General features: G+C 39.1%; 1 protein-coding gene across 2 annotated transcripts; it reads left to right on the forward strand.

Moving 5' to 3' along the window:
• The first annotated feature begins 7,994 nt into the window (after positions 1-7,994).
• On the forward strand, positions 7,995-15,322 carry galn (galanin/GMAP prepropeptide). 2 transcript variants are annotated; one of them, XM_026366185.1, is made up of 7 exons: positions 7,995-8,064; positions 8,464-8,544; positions 9,456-9,510; positions 10,625-10,696; positions 12,527-12,613; positions 13,502-13,573; positions 14,589-15,322. In XM_026366185.1, the coding sequence occupies exons 2-7, from the start codon at positions 8,464-8,466 to the stop codon at positions 14,648-14,650; spliced, it is 429 nt and encodes a 142-aa protein (XP_026221970.1). In that variant the 5' UTR covers positions 7,995-8,064; the 3' UTR covers positions 14,651-15,322. The 2 variants fall into 2 exon arrangements, with proteins under 2 accessions (XP_026221970.1, XP_026221971.1); XM_026366186.1 differs by lacking the exon at positions 10,625-10,696.
• The last annotated feature ends 3,675 nt before the right edge of the window (positions 15,323-18,997 follow it).

Below are 18,997 nucleotides of genomic sequence, written 5' to 3' on the forward strand. Positions count from 1 at the left end.
AGAGGATGAAAGCTTTGTCCAAATCTCAAGCCAAGAAAACATTTGCAGTGCAAATCTCTGCTGCTACCGCTGTCTCATAATCAACCAGGATAAACCAAATCACCATTAAAATATATAATTTGTGTCTACAACATTTTTTATATATCAGTACATTTTCAAAATCCATAACAACCTACAATTACTAAGTTCTTTAAACTGAGAATTTATATGTTAATTGTTTACCTCTTCTTTTCTATTCTTTCTATAAATTTATTTTAATCCAAATAAATAAATAAATTAGATCAAATTCTAAAATTAAAAAGTTCAAGCAACAACAACAACAACTCGCTCATTTTTATGTTATTTAAAGACAAACTCTACATTGAATAATAACAGCAACATTTCAGTGTGTGTCTACCTACAGCACTTCAATTCAATTAAAGATACATCAGTTAAACACATGAAATTTGTACATGAGACTGGGGTACCTAATAAAGGCTGTTCTGGGTGAGCGGCAGGGGGCACTGTTCCTGCTCAGACTTTTGGAAGAGGCTCCATCATAGTGGCTTTGTGATGCTGTACATAGGTACCGGGACTAATAACACTGACACCAGCGTGCTAACAAGATCACAGCATTTTCATGTTCGCGGGTTATGCCAATTTGTTAACTTGCAATAAACACAAGTACACAAGTACAACTAAAGCTACTGACCATGCAACCGGTTTTACAGGTATTCAGTCACATTCCATACTGTTGAACAAATTAAAGAATTCACCAAAGTTAATAAAATTTAACACGGGAGGAACATCTACATCAAAGCAATACATCCACTTTTTTCCAAAGTGACTTACACGTGAGGTACAAAGCAAGCAGAATATCTAAGCCAAGGAGACAAACTTTAAAGTAAAGTTACATGAGGTAGAAGATCAAGATTTCTTTCAGGTTCGGGGGAAATGACAGGAAGAGCCGTGTGTCGCCACAGCTAATGTATAGTGTAGTGGTAAGATTTCCCTTGTAAGTAACATTGGATAGAAGTGTCTGCCAAAAGACTAAATGTAAATGTTGTAAGCATAGCAATGATAGAAAAAGCATTTGTAATGGTATGGGTGTGCATTAGGCCCACAACATTGGGGACTAAAGGACTAAAGGAACAATCAAAGCAGAACTGTATATAGGGATTTAATAGAGTATGTAATCTGAACTAACGTAAAACTAATAATACCTGACAATTAATGTAAAAAGCTTCAGTTTACAAGTATTGTTCTGTTGCATGATGAGCAACTCTGTTTCAATATATACCATGTGTAGTATACCATGTGTATGTTCTTTACCAATGTGACCTGTAAATACAGTAGATATGATTTGTCCTGATTTATTTTCTGCACATTATAGCTGTATTTCTGTTTGTCTGTATTTGTTTAGCTGTGTCTGTATTTTGTGTGTTCATGAATATTTTATGCAAGATTAGATGCAGGCACATACATGAGCTTAAACACTACAATCTAAATCAACATAGTTGATTCCGGATAGAAACATGTTGTAAAACAAAGGAAACATTGTCAAAATTTCTGGTTTCAAGATAATAATTTAATTACACCAAATAGGTTTTAGAGATAATAATCTTGATAGTTGAATTTAACCAGCATTGACTATGAAATCTCCACAAAGACAAGTTTCTTAAACTGTGTCTGTCAGTGTTGTATTGTAATTTACTCGTAATAGTGGGAGAAATCATTTCACGATTAATATGCTGTGCTGTGTTTGTCTGAATGTCTGTCTGTGTCCTGCTGCTGCTGTCCTAATGTGACCATCTCCCCATCCACTTTTTCCAGGACCTGACAATGATGCTGTAATAGGTTACCAGTTACATCCTTTTCTTCTCAGCAAGACCTCTGTGCCTTCTCTAAAAACTGGGGTCTGTTCTGCTTTGATCTTCTTTGATGCTGAGGACAGGAGAGACAGATATAAAAGCAAATTAAACTGGAGTCCAGATGTCCCCAATCCAACCTATCACCACTTGGTAACTGAGATTTCTGGTTAGGAGAAACAGACTGAGCTTCAGGGATGGATTTAATGCCCATACCGTGTTATTTGCTATGGGCATGTAGTGGACCTCCACTGATCTTATTAGGTCCTGTTCATTTGCAGGAAACTCTTCTTTGTGAGCAAGGTAAATATCTCACACACTAAGTAACACCAAACCTTATTTGAAGACATAGATTCCAAATCTATTCATAACTGTCATGCTAACCCAATTCAGACCTCCACAGTGGTCTGTATTGTCAGTACTAAGACAAGAGTGAGCCAAACCAGAGCAAGAAGATCAGGTTCAGAGCAAGATCCCAACACTCCAACCAATCGTAACTTAATCCACGCAGCTCCTCTGTGATGTAGTATCCAGGCTGATGAAGCTAGAGCAGCTTCTTTAACTCGGTTAAAGCCACTGACATCATATCAGTCAAAAAGGGATGCTAAACTTCAGGATTTCTCAGTGCAGCTGGGCAAGAAATTAAAGGACCAATCAGCAGTTCACATCTAAACCAAACGTAATAATAAATATTTAACTTTTTAAATTACTGTGTATGATGACATTTCCTACTTCAGTAACTACTGTCTATTAGTTTTAGTCTGTATTAGTTTGTAGTTTATTCCATACATTTTGGAACATTTAAATGCAACTGCCTCTTGCCACAAGTTTCCTCATATGGATTAATTTAAGGGGGTGACTGTTGTGAGCTGGGTCAGCAGTGAACCATGAACTGCAGGGTCAGTATTTCATCTCCCAATTCTTTGTGGCCACATGTCTTGTCCCTGGACAAGACACTATACCCCTAATGCCTTTAATGTAGCTGCATGTCCACAATTTCTCCATCGGGAGACATGATGTTGGCTATTGCTCCTGTACACTCTAGTGTTTTTGTGGCTGGTTGGTAGGGCAGTTGTCTACAAACTGCCGGGCTGGTGGTTTGCTTCCAGACTCCACCTAATTACTGGTCACTTGCTGAGGTGTCCCTGGACAAGACATTGAACCCTGTCCACAAATAATTTCCCCAAGTAGATTAATAAAGAATAGAAAAACAAAAACATTTTCATGGGCATGTATTGTAACCCCAGCTTCTATGAATATATTGTGTATTGTATACGTTGTACTGTATCGTATTGTATTGAAAGTTAGCTGTATTAACTCGATCACTCGATCAATGTTAGACAGCTTTAATGATAAAATAAAATAGAAGGCTCGCCTGTCTAACTAATCAGAGTCATAAGTAAGTAGTTATTTCTGGAGCGTTCTGATTTACTGTTAATTTCATAACCAGAACTAGCTGACTGGCTGCACAGTGTGTGGTGGAGTTTAGCTGAGTGTAACAGAGCAGGGAGACGGAGGACTGGGATGACAGAGTTCCAGTTTCAAGTCTCATGCTAGCACTAGTTTAGGTTGCATATTGTAACTTTCTCCAAAGGGCTTATGTTGATTAAACATAATCACACTGTGGACAGTGGAACAGCGTTGCTTGTAGTAAGGGAAAGAACACAACTAGGGTTAATCAAACGGCCAACTGTGACATTATTTCATTTGTGACAATCTGTGGCTCATTTTCTCCTCTTGCTTTTGTTCCCTGTTTCCATTCTCTTTCACCTGCCTTGTCCTCCGTTCTCATTTACCTCCCCCTTTTCTGTGTTCTTTCACCTCTTATTTGACATGTTACATTTCCGTCATTCTCTTCTAGTAGAGAGTCATGTCTCACTGTGTTTCTGATCCATCATCATCATCAGGTGATGCCCACCATCATCTCTGATACCAATGACTGTCAGTAACAGTAAATCCTCAGGGGGGACTGCTTGGAAGGCCTCTCCACAGGTCAGTGTGTGATTGAGACTAAAGAGGGAGAGAGTGCGAAATGGTTTCTCTGCTGTACTTTCCACCTGCCTATTAAGATGTGCTATCTTTTCAGAGAGAATGTATAAAATGTAGACAATATATTTTGTATGTTTTCAAAATACCTTTAGCATTTTGGATTCTGAGTTTTTTTTCTTCCTTTGAACTTAAGAGTATCATTAGACTTAATGTTGTCTAGTGACTTTCAAGTGTAACTATGATGATAATAAAACTAACTAATAAAACTAAGCATGCACATGAAAGCCTCAGAGGCTTTCATGTGCAGATCCTGCACAGAATCCCTCTGTGCTGACTAAAGTCAAGCCAGGATGCATACAGAGCAGCACTGTTCAGCATATTGAATATACTGTACAATATAGACCAGGGGTAGGCAATTCCTGCCCTGCTATTCCTGCCCTAACTATCCCAACCCAACACCCAGGATGCCAGGTTCATAGTCTATGTTTGTATCATCTAGCTTCTGATTGACTGAACACACCTGATCCATTTATTCAGTGGGTAGTTGGGACACAAGCAAGGCAGTGGCTCTCAAGGACAGGAATTGCCCATCCCTGGTATAGATAGAGTTAGCGTAGAGACCCCACTGACAGTACAGTCAATATATACTATAGTTAGTACTTACACTATATTGCCAAAGGTATTTGCTCACCTGCCCTGACTCGCATAAGAACTTAAATGACATCCCATTACTAATCCATAGGGTTCAATATGACATCAGTCCACCCATTGCAGCTACAACAGCATCAACTCTTCTGGGAAGGCTGTCCACAAGGTTTAGGAGTGTGTTTATGGGAATTTTTGACCATTCTTCCAGAAGCACATTTGTGAGGTCACACACTGATGTTGGACGAGAAGGCCTGGCTCTCAGTCTCCACTCTAATTCATCCCAAAGGTGTTCTATCAGGTTGAGGTCAGGACTCTGTGCAGGCCTGTCAAGTTTAACCACACCAGACTCTGTCATCCATGTCTTTATGGATGCTTTGTGCACTGGTACACAGTCATGTTGGAAGAGGAAGGGGCCAACTGTTCCCACAAAGTTAGGAGCATGGAATAGTCCAAAATGTCTTGGTGTGCTGAAGCATTCAGAGTTCCTGGGGCCAAGCCCAGCTCCTGAAAAACAACCCCACACCATAATCCCCCCTCCACCAAACTTTACACTTATAGACAATAGAGTCAGACAAGTACCGTTCTCGTGGCAACCAAAGCGAGACTCATTCATCAGATTGCCAGATGGAGAATGTGTCTCCACTGCTCTAGAGTCCAGTGGCGGCGTGCTTAACACCACTGCAAACCCATGGAAACCCATTCAATGAAGCTTTCTGCGCACTGTTCTTGAGCTAATATGAAGGCCACATGAAGTTTGGGGTTCTGTATGTTGTTGGCGACACTATGCACCTCAGCATCCGCTGACCCTGCTCTGTCAGTTTATGTGTCCTACCACTTCGTGGCTGAGTTGCTGTCCTTCCCAAACGCTTCCACGTTCTTATAATACAGCTGACAATTGACTGTGGAATATTTAGGAGCGAAGAAATTTCACCACTGGATTTGTTGCACAGGTGGAATCCTATCGCAGTTCCAAGCTGGAATTCACTGAGACCCATTCATTCACAAATACTTGTAAAAACAGTCTCCATGCCCAAGTGCTTCATTTTATACACCTGTGGCCATAGAAGTGATTGTAAGACCTGATTCTGATTATTTGGATGGGTAAGCGAATACTTTTGGCAACATAGTATACCAAAATAGATCTAAATCTGTTGTAGCTACTACACGACGATGGAACCATACAAGATGTTTTTTTTTTACACCTTCTCTCTTACACTTCAACTGTACAATGTAACACATGCAAGAATAAAAGCAAACACATTCAGCACGTGTCCATCTACCTAACCTTCTCCTCTCATTCCCAGACACGTGACCGTCAATAAGCAGCTGATTGTGTCAGGATCCACCGAGCTGCTGTGTGGTTTGACTCATTTCTAGAGCTTCGTAATTGTGTGTGAAGATGTTTTATTTGTTTGCTTTGCAGAGCTGTGCCCGAGGACCAAAGGATCTGAATGTTATTAGACTTGATCATTAGTATTAAGGTCCCAGTGTGGCACCCCAGGGAACCTTAAAGCTTAATCAGGAGATTCCACTGTGTCCCCACTGAGATAAAACATAGTTTCATTTCACTTTACTGTCCAACATGTACCACAATGAAATCATGTTTACTTCAAGGATGTTTTTCAGCCCCGTTAAAGGGAGATGTTTAAGGCACACTGAAAAGGAGAAGATTTGAAATAACACAAACATTCCTAGAAGCCAACTTGTAACGATCAGATTACCAGAGGCTCCATACATGACAGTGTTTCTGGCATTTGAACAAATCAAATGGTTTTTCACACCATTTTATGGTATAAAATAAATTTTAAAGAGAGGATTTGCATACAGCTCCAAACTAAACATGTTGTACAACTCATCTCCTGCACAGTTCATTCACCAAAAAATTTGACCTCATCAGGTGGATGTCCGAGTCACTGGCCTCTTATGTACTGTACAGTCTATGAATTCATCACCAACATATAATTCCCTGTTAAATTCAGTTAGAAAGACAGACTGTAATGGTTAATCTATAAAATTGATTCCACCTTGGTGTGTCAGTCAGGGGACATGTAATGGGACCAAGGATGCGGTCTCATCTATTTATGTGAAAGCACAGGTAAAAGCCTTTATATGGTCAGGTGATTAAAAAAAGGAAGTCGATGTTCCTGCCTATTCTACACTACACTGCCACAACATGAATCCACTGACTGGATACACACTGATTTATCTGGTTATAACCGGACCTATCAAAGGCCCGCTACACAGTATTAGACAGCAAGTGAACAGTTGGTTCTTGAAATTGATGTGTTGGAAGCAGGAAAATGAGAAAATATAAGGATGTGAGTGACTCTGACAAGGCCCAGATATGATGACTGGGTCAGAGCATCTCTAAAACTGCAGGTGTGTGGCATTCCTAGGATGCAGTGGTAAATGTGGTCTCAGTGCCACATACTACAGGACATGTCCAGAGGTCTTTTGGAATCCATGCCTTAATGCCTCACAGCTGTTTAGGCAGCAAAGGGGGACCTAGTCAATATTAGGCAGTCGGTTTTATTGTTGTTGCTTATTGAAACAAAAGGGTTTTTCCAAAATGGCCAAATACAATGTACAACAGTCAGTAATGAAAACTGTCTTTTTAAATGTATATGTCCTTTGTTGAGGTTTGACCTTGTGGCAGCTTTAAAAACAGAATGAAAATGAAAACATATTATTCTATACATAAAACTTACTTTTATTAAAATATAACATGTAAAACACGGGGTGATTTCAGTTGGTTGAAGTTGATACAGGAGATTTACCAGTGTCGAGGGAAGCAGGGAGTGAAAACACTGTTTTATTGTTGATATACTGTATTTTCTTAGAAATGTAAAGGGAGAAGAGGGTATGTGAATCTGCGTATGCTGACAAACTGTCTCAGAACAAATACAAATACTTTCTGTGAAGCTCTAACATCCCCTGGCATTTCCTGTCCTCTGGATCACAGGTGGAACCTCTGTGTGCTTGTCTCAGGCCTGTGACCTGTACTGTTTTATTGGCCCAGGGGTTTTACTGCTACTTTCTATCTGCTACAGCTGTTTAAACGTCTTTTGCAAAATGTGACAGGATGTTTGAAAACGCTCAGTCAAACCTGCAGCTCCACCACTGAAGGCAGGGGCCGAATATAAGAGGAAGAACTGTAGACAACAATAAAAGGCATAAAGCAGAAAATCGGTGATACAAGAACAGCTGTTATTGAGCATCTGTGCCTGGAGTAAGCGTGTTAAAGTCAGGTATGAGATTAGCAGAGAAAAACAGCGCACACGTCTTTTCCCCTTTTCAAATTGGATTCCATGTTTCCGAGGGCGACAAAGAAAAATCAGATGATGGCGTTGTATGAAATTACTGAATTTCATTATGCGTTCAGTTCGTGACCTGCCCATTCCGTCTGCGGGGGGAGAGGGGGGGCTTCTGACGCGAGCCCACAGCAGCGGGATCAGGCTGGAGCGCCAATAAAAGCTGGATCAAGTCCTCGTTTCATCCGAACCACGGATCGTTGCGCGCACCGAGCAACCTGTGCCACTGACTCCAGAGAGGAACCGACGACAGGAAAGTCACATCAAAGGTTCTTCTTATTTATTTCTTATGACTTCTTATGTTTTATTCCCTGGAGAAGTTAGTTTATGTTGACCAGAGAGTGCGTAGGATGCAGGAGGTGGTCCTGAATGTGCTGCAGGACAGTGACACGTTATTACCTTATTAATAATTATTCAATAATACGATAGCTGTTCTTAAATAATCAACAGGCTGAACGGGACATTTGTCCCCTGAGTTTGTCTTTAATTTAACATCAACTGTTGGGATTCGCCGCCTGTGGCACAAAACTCCAGTTACTGTCGGTGACGGGTATAAACTTGTAGACAGACCTTTTGAGGACAGGCATTTCTTCCTGCACTAACTGTTTCCAAATACATTTCTGCTGGCTTCGATTCCTCTTTATCTCTCTCCTCTCTCTCGTTTCTAGATGCAGAGGTGCTTTGGGATTTTTTGCGTGTCGCTCATCTTTTGCGCAACTCTCTCTGAGACCGTGGGGTTGGTGATCGCGGTAAGCTGCACAACTCAACACTGATCCAGCCTTCTAGCTGTTCTTCTTGACATCATTTAAACATGGCAGATAACAAATCCTTCAGATATGAACAGTAATAAAACATAAACACAACATTAGGTGGAAATCTACAAATAAAAGATGACATTATTAAATAGGATCTTTTTTGCTATTTAGAAAAACTCATTTGACAAGAAATATAAACACATATTAAAAGGGAAAAACAATTAGACATACACAATATCTACTGTGTTATATCTTACTATAGCAGGTTGTAAAATGTGCATGATAAATCCACACAGATGTATAATGTCCGTATTCTTCCACTGGTTTCTGCATGTTTGTACTGACTGAATTCATTTCAAGGTGGTAGAAGTGTCTAATGAAGCTCTAATGAAACGATTCAGCTTGCTATGATAGATATTTTTCTCATGATATATGGCTTGGTGGGGGTCTGTGTTCCACTTACCGTGGCACTGTGGCTATGAGTAGGTGATGTGCTTTATTTTTTCAAAGAGTGCAGATACTGAAAGACGGACACACTAATACTTACAACAGGTTTGTCTTTGAAGATTCAGTCATTCAGGTGACGTTATCTGGAAGTTGACTCATGGTGACAGTAGTCGTGTGCAGTAGGTAGAATGGGGGCTGGGTTAACTTGACTGCTGGGTTTGTAAACCAGTGTATATACAGTACATGTCCAGGTGGATGTCTGTATGTAGCAGAGTGACAGTGGGTAGAGTACATAGAAATAGAGTATGTTCACTTACGGACTTTACTAAGTCTACAATAAGCTTCACATGTAGTCTGTCTCTTCATAGTTTATATCTGAAGAGACTTACATCACACATGATAAAGGAAAAGACGTTTTAGAAACTGAACAGTGAAGCCATGTTTGTCCTGATCTGCAGGCGAAGGAGAAGCGTGGCTGGACTCTGAACAGTGCTGGCTACTTGTTAGGTCCCCGTAAGTACTGATCCCATACACACACACACACACACACAAACATGTAACATGTAACAAACTTAACATTGTGTAACATTTCCCGAGACACTCTGCTGTTTCACATCATTTTCCTGCTCATATTTTACTGAATTTGGGTCAGACAGCTTTAGTATTTTTTTTAAATTTGAACAGCTACTAGTCGAACAAGTGTTTATGACTGTTTGTTAATTTTGTAACTTTAGTCAGTGTCATTATTCGAAGTCAAACCACCAGCTTTTCTCTAACTCTGACCTTGTAGTTCTTGTGCCTAAATGCTACAAATCTCTGTTTAGTATTGTAACCATAATAACAAAGGTACAGCACATAATAGCCTATGATAACAAGCTTCTGTACCTACTATAGTATAGAGATGGGACCTATGAACAGATATTGGACCACTGAATAATGTGATAGCCTCTGAGTTGCGTGCTTATCCACACAGAGCTGTTTATGTCTAGCTGATGAATATATCTTTAATATTCACTCTCTCTGTTTACATTTTTACAGATGAATTATATTTTATATAATAATACTAATTAATATAATTAAATATAATATATGAATTACATATGTTAAGCTTTACAGGTGTTGCTGGGGACAGCCAAGGAAGTACATAATTGTATTTTCCATCTCAATAATAATAAGTAATCATGGTAGTATCAGTTTATTCATAAATAATGACTTTACATTCACTGTGAACATAATGTTCTCATCAGTCAAAGAGCTGGGACCAATGTTTGAAAGGCATGCTGGGCTATTACTGTAATGCTTGAATACCCATGTAACAAAAGAGATGTTTCAGCTCATCCTCTGTGAATCTATGCAGCTCAGTTTCTTTGTTCCTGTACACAGCCTCCACCGTGTAGGCTCATTAAGTGTAATTAAAAAATTGCCATAGCACACAGATCTGTGATACATGTACACGTTCTTACCACTTTTTGGCGTTTGAATCAGTTCAAAACAGGAACCCTGGAAATATTGTCCCTTGTGTGTGTGTGAGTGTGTGTATGTGCGTGCGTGTATGTGTGTGTGTGTGTGTGTGTGTGGGTGTGTGAAGCCCAGGTAAAGGTTGCTCCTGCCTCATCCTGTGTTTCAGGTCGTATTGATCACCTAATTCAGATAAAGGATTCTCCCAGTGCCAGAGGCAGAGACGAGCTGGTCACTCAATGTAAGATAGAAACATACGGCCTCTGCAGGGCCTTGGTGTCAGGCCAGGAATTGCTCTGTCCAAACATCTCACCTCTTCCTTGCTTCCGTCACTCATGAGTATGTCTGCTGTCTGCGCATGTGCATCCAAACATTGCCTTTCTCTCTATGCTTTAAGCAAAGTAATTCACATTGCTCTCATACGAGTGTCTGAATACAAAATGTGGCAGACAAACTCAATACCCAAGTAAAACGGTATGGGTATATGCTCTAAAATTGATTTTAAGTATGCTTATTGAAGTTATCTTAAGTATATCACTAGGAAACTGATTTCTCTTGGCTTTAATCCAACTAAAATACTGATAGAAAGCAAAGTATTTTAAACACTGTTGAACTTGATGCTGTCACAGTCACATGTGCCTCATAAAACAAGAGAATAGAGTGACTTCTGCAGAAATTTCCAATTTTCAGGTTTTCAAAAAAGTCCAAAGTATTAAGTTAAATATAGAGGCTACTTAAAAGTGATTATATTGATACTATAGAAGAATATCATAGAAGGATTTGTGGACAGGTTTACTTTTAGTAAACTGCATGGCAGCTGTTAAATCCTGAGTGTAAAATGCAGGTATGTTATTTGGCTATATTTTGCCATGTTTATGAAAGCTGTAGAATTGGCAGCCAGGTTTGCAAACAGTTTTTATTATTGGACAGAAATCAGGATATACAGTATAAAGTTACATGTAAAGTCAACAAGAGCCCATTGAGACAAAAGAAGCAGTTTTGTACTTGCAAAACAATTAAATGCATCTGTTCTGCTTCTCTGGGTCACTTCAATGTCATGTATTTTAATGTAGGTTTACACACACACAGACTGAAGAGGGTACCAATTCAATCACTACTTAGCAAATGAGGACGCCCCCCCAGGTGTGTCAAACAGTTCCAGGCACTTAATGTCTATCACACATTATGACCACTCATACAGTGAAGTGGTGCATGGAGTGTGTCAACTTAAAGGTAAAGACAAATCATCCCACTACAGCTCTACTGAGTGTAGCCAGGCAGCAGAACTCAGAGATGACTGCAAGCAAATTTCTTTCTAGACGGTTCTTTAGAAATGAAAACTTATTTATAGCATCATTGCTACACTTTTGGAGGTAAACATGCTTGTTTCGACTAGTGGGTTCTGGAGCATTTACTCTAAACCGGACCACTAGTCATTAAACACACAGTATGTTTTAACACAGAATAGTTTGTGAGCTCCTAGGGTGAGGACTGTCAGTGACATCTCACTATGACCTGTGGACATTGAAGACTCTCGCATCTCTCTCTGAATGTGCAGACTCCACAGATTGTGAAGACACTGAAAGCTGATGATGCATCACGCCTAACACATGACTTTGCTTGTCCATTATTATTTTTTTAGCCTCATTATTATTTTGATGCATTTCCTTGTGACTTTATATTACGGCCCATCTTATTTTAAACGTTTTTTCCCTTCTGTTGGTCAAATCTTTGTTTTGCTGCAATTCCATGAGCCAAGCCCTGCAGGTGGTCCGTAAGAGTTTGGAGATTGAACCAAACAATTACAAACCAAATGCCATGCTAAAGTAATTAGTAGTACAACAGTGTCCTTTAGCTTTTTATCTGGAGCAGCTGCAAATTTTGCTGGAGATAAAACACCAAAATCATAGTAATGTGATACTTTTATCAAGCTGAAATACAGTTTAACTTAACATCATGAGATTAGCGAATTTAACTTAGGGCTGCAACCAGAGGACTCAGGCTGCTGAACTCAGAGACGGATCTGTTGTTTGTATAACTGTGTCGACTGTGATCATTCCTCATTGTCCAGATGGAATAGATGGACACAGAACACTAGGAGACAAGCCGGGTCTGGCTGGAAAGAGGGACATGGGCCAGGAGGAAGACTTCAGAACAGGTCTATCTCTCACACACACAGATAGAATGCTCCCCTCTCTACTGGTTAGTCATTTATTAGAAAACTGTGTTCCTCCATCCAGAGGTTGTAGAAGTACACAAACGCAATACTAAAAGTACATGTACTTAAAGTACTTAAAGTCCTCCAAAACAAAAAAAAAAAAACAAAACAAGATATTTTAAGCAGTAGTGAATTTAATCTGTTAGTGACATAAAAATCCAGATCAGATATGTCTGACGTCTAAAATTTGAAAATTATAAAAAAAAGCAGATATTAACGTCATCAGTATAGTGAAGTAAAAGTAAACTAAAGCATAACATGAAAATACTCCAATAAAGCATGCAACCCAAATTTAGAGCAATTAAGTACAGTACTTGAGTAAAAGTACTTAGTTACTCACCAGCTGTGCCTCCTTCTTCTGTTCTATTCTGCTTATTTGAAACTTTACTGAACTGTATTGAGTTTTAAATCATAAAAAGTGAACAACATAGTATTCTGTGTGTTAAAAAACATAAAAAAAACACAAGGTTGAACAAGTGTTTTTCATTTGAAGTACAACTTGGCAACCACCAAGAATCAACATAGACACCATCTAATTCTCTACTACCATAATTAGTGATGTAATGTGTTTATGTAGGAGCTATCGTAATTACTATATGGACTCCTGAGCAGTTTGTGAATTTACTACAAGATACAAAAATAATTTCTTTTCCCAAATGTGATGTTATTAATGTGAATCCACAAAGTAAGTAAAGCTGTCAGTGAAATTGGGTGTAATACTCGGGTAAATGTACTTTCCACCACTGTCTGCTGTCATCAAACCTTACTGTGTACCACCAGCATTAGATGACACGATAACAGGCTGCACCTTGGCGTTTTGTTCCACAGGATCCCTGAGAATAGCAGATGAAGACATCATCCACACCGTCATTGACTTCCTGTCGTACCTCAAACTTAAAGGTATACTCAGAGTTTCTGTATTAACTAATCAGTTGTTAACTTTCTATCTTTAAACTCTTTAAAGCAGGCACTTGATCTCTAGATTCCTCTCGACTGTAGAGGGAAGTTTTCGAAGCTTTTGAATTCATGCCGTGAAATCTAAGCCAGTTTTCTTCTTAAAAAATGCTAAAGCTAATTCCTGAGACAGTAATCTTCAGCTGTATTTATACCTGATGGGTCATTTAGGAGTTCATTTGACAATTACACCTAACTAAAAATGTAACTTTAACATAACTGTAACAAGATGTGTAAATTTGTGAGGACAGATCACCATGAAGAAGATTTGTTTTTTATGGAAGAGTCAGGAAGCCACAAACATATTCCTCCAATACCATTGAAATCTGGTGAACAGTGGTTGATGGAGCTTTGGGTAAAACATATTGCCTCATTAGTGTTATCCATAGACCCTGATTATAATAGGAAAGGGACAGTTCCATAAAACATTCTCACAATAATAAATTATGCATTGTATTTGGTAGATACTGGGGAGTTATGGAATTACGTGAAAACTTAAAGTATATTGACATGTGTTGAACTGACAAACCTTTTATCTGATGCAGGGTTTGAAATCATAGTTTTGCAGGCTACCGATTAACAAGAAATGACATCAAAATGTCAGTGGGCAACAAAATGAAATATTTTTCACAGGAGAGCTGACAACCTAAACCTGGTCTCAACAAAACACATTCACTTAGCAATAAATGGCCAAAATGTAATTGTTACACAGTAGTATTTTTCAGTTTGAATCACTATGCAAACATGACTGTAGATGACAGTAAAACTATCAGTTAGTCACTGTAGGGGTTCAGGAGGTGGGGTCCTGTTCACATGTTCAGGTGTGCTTGGGCATTTTCCTGTGAAATGTAGTTACACTACTATTTTAATGACACTGCTGTCCAGACCTGTTCATAGTGATGTTGTCTGACCCCTAAGACCTCCATATTTTGTGTGTGTGTGTGTGTGTGTGTGGTTACAGAGATAGGAGCCTTGGACACGATGCCTTCCTCTGTGACATCAGATGAACTGGCCAATCCATAAAGCATGAGCACTGTGCCATTCACCCCCCTCCACCTGAGACTCCCACTGCCCTTCATCTCAACTTACTGTAGCTCCATTCACACCCTGGATTTGTCCTGGGACCAATTATCTGACTGACACAGAATGATTGTCCCCCAGCACAAATACTAGGGCTTTCAGCTCCTGTGTAAAGAAAACTACTGCAGGTCAGCGAGTGGACCTCTGATCACTGTGTTACTTTTACTTTACTGAAAATGGAGAATAGAGTGAAATACACCAACAAATAGCACAGGACTCACTGGACAACTTACATTTATTTGGTTTAGTCACAGTCACAGTAGTTCACTCTTCAGCTTCAACTTTAAATGGAGGAGAAATGGAAATGTAAAAGCAGGTTGTCGTAGATGATCTCTGGAGATGCATTTGCTGAAGAACATGTAACAGCAGAACTTACATTTATACGGTCGCTGTAACTTCATGTTTTGTTCATGTTGAATTATTGTAACGTACTTGATCACATCATTTAGCTGCTCTCTACACTTCAAATGACCTGGACTGCAGTCAGTTTGGTTACTTTTAAAGTTTTTACTAATGCTTCTGCTTCTTTGTCTCTAAACTATGTAAAAGAGAGGGAATGACTAAGTCTGCCAGAAAATGAAAAAAAAAGACATGTTAGGACAAAATAAAAATCATAATAAGTCATGACATCTGAAGTTTGACTCATTTTCTTTGAACTCTAATTTGAGAATTCTACATGTTGACTTTTCACTATTATGCTGATTTATTAAACTTAAACCATCTGCACACAATAAAAAACAGGTAGATAATAACTGATAACTAATACAGACAGCTCAACAAAAGGCCAAGACAAGATCCCTGCAGCATACCTTGATGAAGCATGGGTGTTTTTGATAACTATGAACTATTCTGTGTCCCATTGTAATTCTCGAATAAACATTTTTCATGAGTGTTAGACAAACAGCAACATAGTGATTTAGTGGAGGCTTTGAAAAAATATCTTTTGCATATCTGGCTGCAACAAATCAGGACACATTGCTTTGATTAGATCCTTGAAAGAGTAGCTATGTGACTGTAGTGTTACACCCAGTGTTCCAAGTTACCAGGGTAGGTTGTCTCCATGGTGGTCTTTGAATCCTCCATGGTCTTTATCTATCAAACTGGAGAGAACAGACAGTATTCCAGAAACACTTTCCTCTACTGCCAAGTCACACTGAAACACAGACAGATTTCAATAATCCACTAATAATAATAAATAACAATATATATATAATAAATAATCGAAACGGACATTTGAGAGGGATAAAGACAGTTTGAGCACATGTATGTGCGCGCTCTAGTTTTGGCATTGATACAGCCAAAAGGAGCAGGGAGTGACTTTAGACACAGCTGCTGTCTTCGTTAGCCTGTGTTGCTCTTTATCATAATTTCACATCTCTGATATGCCTGATCAAATGAAGCTGTTTCCCAGCATGTCAGCCACAGTAATGGCATATTATAATTCTTCTCAACTAAAGGGCAACTTCACACGTTTTCAACTTGCTTCCTATGGTTCTACTTTGGGGAGTTCAGGTATTCAGTTCAAGGTATAAAACTTCCCTCTGCCTTCTCCCTATTAATTTTCCCTGCTTTTATGTAAAGAACTTGGGAAAGATATGGGAGTTTCTGTTACCATTCATTTAACAGCAGGTCTACAGGTGAACATGTCAGACAGAAAATGAAATACTGACATGAGGACCTCTCATGTCAGTCCTGACCCAGCCAGGGTCAGCTCGGTGCTGCTCTTAAAGCTGGCACCTTCCCCCGGTTGTGTTTAATGGAGCCGAGGATGGAGAAGACATTGATGACGGCTGCTCTGTGGATCCCCACCCTGCTTGACTGAACTACAGCGGAAAGCCTGGGCACAAGAGCCCTTCAGATTTAAAGAAATGTGCTGTCAAAATCATAGCTGTCAAGGTTCAACTTGGAAAGATTAGTTTCACACTGTGGCTCTTTCTCAAGCTTTCAACAAAAACACAAGGTCTCTATTAGTGGACAAACATTCCTTATTTCGCACAGCAGAGGTGTTTGGTGCATGTATATCGATATATATATATATATATATATATATATATATATATATATATATATATATATATATATATATATATATATATATCTTTATCAAATGATTCTTCCTTTGGCACAGCTGCTACCTCCTACTATCCCCAGCTAACATGTAGCCCTGCAGCGACACCTGTACTACGAACTGGTCTATAATCAGCAGACGCTATACATTCTGTTGTCACCAGGCTAAAATGTTTCATTACGTGGAAAAAAATGTTTGTGTATTAGAAAAGCTGTTTTCCTTGTTCATACAGCTGCATTAGACCAGCACGAACAATTTCATCCAGTCTGGATGGCAGGTTGAAATGATCCATTAATAGCAGTGTGAGAATCTGAACAGCTGTAGATGATGGGCTACAACGTTGAGAAAATATTTGATATTGAATTGATCCAGATAATGTTGCCATGGTCTGGCAGGTGAGTGAAACCAGGACAACAGATAAACACACACACACACACACACACACAAAACCTGAAATGTTCTTTCTCTCCTCTGTCCCCATCCCTCTGTGTTCTTTAAAACAACCTCTCCGGTGGTCAAAACCCAGTCTGGGAAAATCTATTTTAATCAGTTTTATTTAAATATAAAATCCCAAATCACAAAACATATCTTTTCAAGGCAATGGAGAATTGTTGTCATTTAATTCTGACAAATGTTAATTATATTTCCTTAGAGGGTTTTTGTTATTTGTGATTTCATGTTGGCAAGTTTACACCTGTAACATTTCAACAAAGGTAAAAAGCAACATTAGTAAATGTTCTGCACTTATATAGCGCTTTCTACTTGGTACTCAAAGCACTTTACACTGCGTCTCATTCACACACCGATGGCAGAGCTGTTATGCAGCTGACCTGACTCACCAGGGGCAACTTGAGTTCAGTATCTTGCCCAAGGACACTTTGGCATGTGACATGGCGTGGCAGCCAGGAACATCATCATCACAACATTAGTGTATAACCATATTTATGCAAATGCCTGGGGTGCTAATCGGTGTGTAGATGCACTCTTACAATCAAAAGGGCCCAAATGCTCTTCCTTAAATACAACTAAATCTCTAAATATAAATTACTCATAGAGTAATTTGGAAGAGAGTGCATCAAAATACAAAAGTAAAAATTCTGTAAAAAGATCACACCAGGTGGCAGTGTTGTGCCAGTGTCTGCAGGCTTGTCTTCATAGTGCTACTGATACTATTCTGTATTTTAAACAGAAATGATGTCACTGATGATTGTAAAAAGGAACACCTATTTTCAACAGCTGGGGTTATTTCAAATGAAAAATGTTATAGTGTGTGGGCCTAGTCAGTGTATTGCCTATTTATTTATTTAGTGAATTTTAAAGTTAGAGAAATAACAATAATTAGGACTCTAAACCATTTTTTGATATTGACCGGCTATTCAATTGAGGTAATTTTCCATTATCTGATCCAGTGCGTCTGAACAGTGTTTACCTAATAGGTCTTCATCATGGCTTCTGGGGTGTTGATGTCTATGGTAAGTCCAAGGGCTTCACCTCCTCCAGGGCTGAGCTTGTACTCTCCTGGGTGTCCACATCTACAAACATGACAAGAAATCTTCCTCCAAAAATTTTGGAACAGTGAGGCCTGGTTGTTTTAGATTTTCCTGTAGACTGAAAACATTTGGCTTTCACATTAAAAGATGAATATGAGACAAAGATCAACATTTCAGCTTTTACTTGCAGGTGGATATGTCTCGATCTGATAAACAACTTAGAAGACAGCATCTTTGTTTGAACCCACCCATTTTTCATGTGAGCAAAAGTATTGGAACAGATACTAGAACCCACTGGTTGGCCTTCTCCCTGATCATGTCCTGTCTGTCTGGTGCTTGTTATTGTCTACTATCCACACATCTGCATCCCCCTCTCTAATCAGGGTACAAAGTACACCACAGATCTTTGCACTATTAAAAATGTTATAGCAGATTAGTAGTGTTGTGGTTAATGAAGGTTTTCATTGTGGTTCGTTGAATGGATGAATGTTATCAATGTGTCATACTTTGTCAAGTCAAGTTTAATGTAATAAAATATCTGCTTATAATAACAAGATTTACAAACTTCGGTATGATTTGAGCCATTCACACAGCTTAAAATAATCTAAGATGGACAAATGACAGCATTTGGTTATAACAGTGTGTTACAGTTGATAAGGTGGGGGTGCAGATGTCGACAGGCATGCAAAACTCCACATAACACCGGGCTCGTGAGGACCCTCGTACCCAACG

Source organism: Anabas testudineus, chromosome 6 (genome assembly GCF_900324465.2).
Source record: "Anabas testudineus chromosome 6, fAnaTes1.2, whole genome shotgun sequence".
NCBI lineage: Eukaryota > Metazoa > Chordata > Actinopteri > Anabantiformes > Anabantidae > Anabas > Anabas testudineus.